Source organism: Empidonax traillii, unplaced genomic scaffold (genome assembly GCF_003031625.1).
Source record: "Empidonax traillii isolate 1590-97213 ecotype Southwest subspecies unplaced genomic scaffold, ASM303162v1 scaffold4945:size18060, whole genome shotgun sequence".
Lineage (NCBI taxonomy): Eukaryota > Metazoa > Chordata > Aves > Passeriformes > Tyrannidae > Empidonax > Empidonax traillii.
The window spans coordinates 15,755-18,060 of NW_020960138.1; the positions used below are offsets into that span (position 1 = coordinate 15,755).

General features: G+C 61.4%; 1 protein-coding gene across 1 annotated transcript; it reads left to right on the top strand.

Moving 5' to 3' along the window:
* Window positions 1-65: 65 nt before the first annotated feature.
* On the top strand, window positions 66-2,289 carry LOC114073011 (histone lysine demethylase PHF8-like; the record flags this gene model as incomplete). The annotated part of the gene is made up of 3 exons (XM_027910816.1): window positions 66-163; window positions 1,665-1,779; window positions 2,091-2,289. Coding segments are annotated over exons 1-3 (315 nt in total), but the record flags the coding sequence as incomplete, so codon positions are not given.
* Window positions 2,290-2,306: the final 17 nt, after the last annotated feature.

The window sequence follows — 2,306 nt, forward strand, 5'->3', positions numbered from 1 at the left end:
TGAGGGTGACTGGGAGTTACTGGGGGGCACTGGGGATGTGCCTGGGGGTTACTGGGAGTGACTGGGTGTCCCCACAGCTGCGTGGGGGTGGAGGAGGAGGCGGCGGCTGAGATCGACCTGTACCACTGCCCCCAGTGCGCCGTGCTCAGGGGGCCCTCCGTCAGTGAGTGAACTGGGAGCACTGGGGGGGCACTGGGAGGGACTGGGGTGGGGGCCTGGGTCCCTCTGTATCCATGCCAGGACTCTGTGGGTGCTCCAGGGGGTCCACACGTGTCCGTGGCGTGTCCCATCCGTGTCTGGATTCGGGGGGGTCTGTGCGACCCCTGTCCAGACAGGTCCGCGTCAATCCCTGTGGATTCAGGTCACTGTGGATTCGGGTCCCTGTGGATCCTCGTGTTCCTGGGTCATGTGGGTCCAGAGAAACCCAGGCCCCCATGAGTCCTCCTGGATCCATCCGTTCTGGGTCTGTGGGAATTCCTGGGTGTCTGTGGATCCAGGAACACCTGGATCTATGTGAATTCCTGGTTGTATCTGTGGATTCATCTGTTTCTGGATCCATGTGAATTCCTGGTTGTGTCTGTGGATCCATCTGTTTCTGGATCCATGTGGATTCCTGGGTGTCTGTGGATCCAGGAACACCTGGATCCATGTGTTTCCATGGAAGCCCAGGCCCACGTGGGTCTCCACAGATTCACGAGCTTCCCAGGTGCAGGCAGGTCCTTGTGCATCCCTCTGTTCCTGGGTTTCTGTGAATCCCTGTGTTCTGAGGTCCCTCTGGATTTATCTGCTCTTGGATCCACATGTATTCATAAAAACCTTGGTTTGTAGGAGTCCCTAGGGATGTTGTTTGGTCCCTGTGGATCCAGCTGTGGCCAGATCCCTGTGGATCCCATGGAAACTCCAGCCCAGACAAGTCCTTGTGGGTCTGAATGTTCCTGGGTCTCTGTGGATCCATGGAAACTGAAATCCACCTGGGTCCCCGTGGATCCATAGAAACCTAAATCCACCCGGGTCCCTGCGGATCCCTCCCAGTCCCTGTGGATCTATGTCTTCCCGGATCCTCCCATGTCCCTCCGTGCCTGGAGGGGTCCCTCTGGATCCAGGGGTCCCTCTGGATCCACGTGTCCCCGGGTCCACGGGGAGGTTGCTGGGTTCCTGGGGATCCCTGAGTGCCTCTGTGTCTGTGTGTCCCTGGCTCCAGCCATGTTCCTGGCTTTGTATCCATGTGTTCCTTCTGTATCCCTCGGTGTTCTCCAGGGAGCCACCCATGCCTGTGTCCCTCTGTGTCCCCTGTATCCTCCTGTGTTCCTTGTGTCCCCTTGTATCCCTGTCTCCCTGTGTTCCCCTGTCTCCCTGTGTTCCCTGTATTCCCATGTCCCCTTGTGTCCTCCTTTTCTCCTGTATCCTTGGGTGGTTCTGTATCTATGTGTCCTCTGTATACCTGTGCCTCCTGTATCCTTGTATTCCTGTGTCTCCTGTATCCCTGTGTCCTTCTGTATCCCTGTGTCCCTATGTGTTCCCCCCTATCCCTGTGTCCCCCTGTATCACCATTTCCCCTGTCCCCTGCTTTCTCCCCACTCCCATATCCCAGTGTATCCTTATATCCCCCGTTATCCCTGCATTCCCACGTTTCCCGTGGCCTCACTCGTGCCCTGTTCCCACAGTGAAGCGGCGCAGGGGCCCCCCGAAAGCTCCGGATCAGGAGCCCCCCGGGAGCCGCCCTGCCCGGACCGGGAGCGCCCAGTTCATCCGGGAGCTGCGGGGACGAACCTTCCCCAGGTGAGGGGGACACCTGGGGCAGGGAGACACCCCCCCAGGGCACAAGGACACCCCCCCAGGGCACAGGGACACCCCCCCATGGCAGGGAGGCACCCCCCCAGGGCACAGGGACACCCCCCAGGGCACAGGGACACCCCCCAGGGCACAGGGACACCCCTCAGGGGAGAGTCCCATCCCAGCTAAGCCCCTTCCCTGGGTGGGGGCCCTGTCCTTCCCTTGGGGCTGTGCTGGGTTGGAGGGTCCCAGGGGGGTCCTGGGGGGTTTCGGTCAGTTCTGGGGGGGTCTCAAGGGTCCTGTGTTTCCTCCCCCAGCGCGGATGAGGTGCTGCTGCGGCCGGGGGGGGCCCAGCTGACGGTGGAGTACCTGGAGGAGAACAGCTTCAGTGTGCCCATCCTGGTGTCCCGGCAGGAGGGGCTGGGAATGACCCTGCCCCCCCCCTCCTTCACCCCCCGTGACGTCCTGCACTACGTGGGTGAGCCTGGGGGGGACACGGGGGGCTTTGGGGGCTCAGTGGGGGTTTGGGGGGG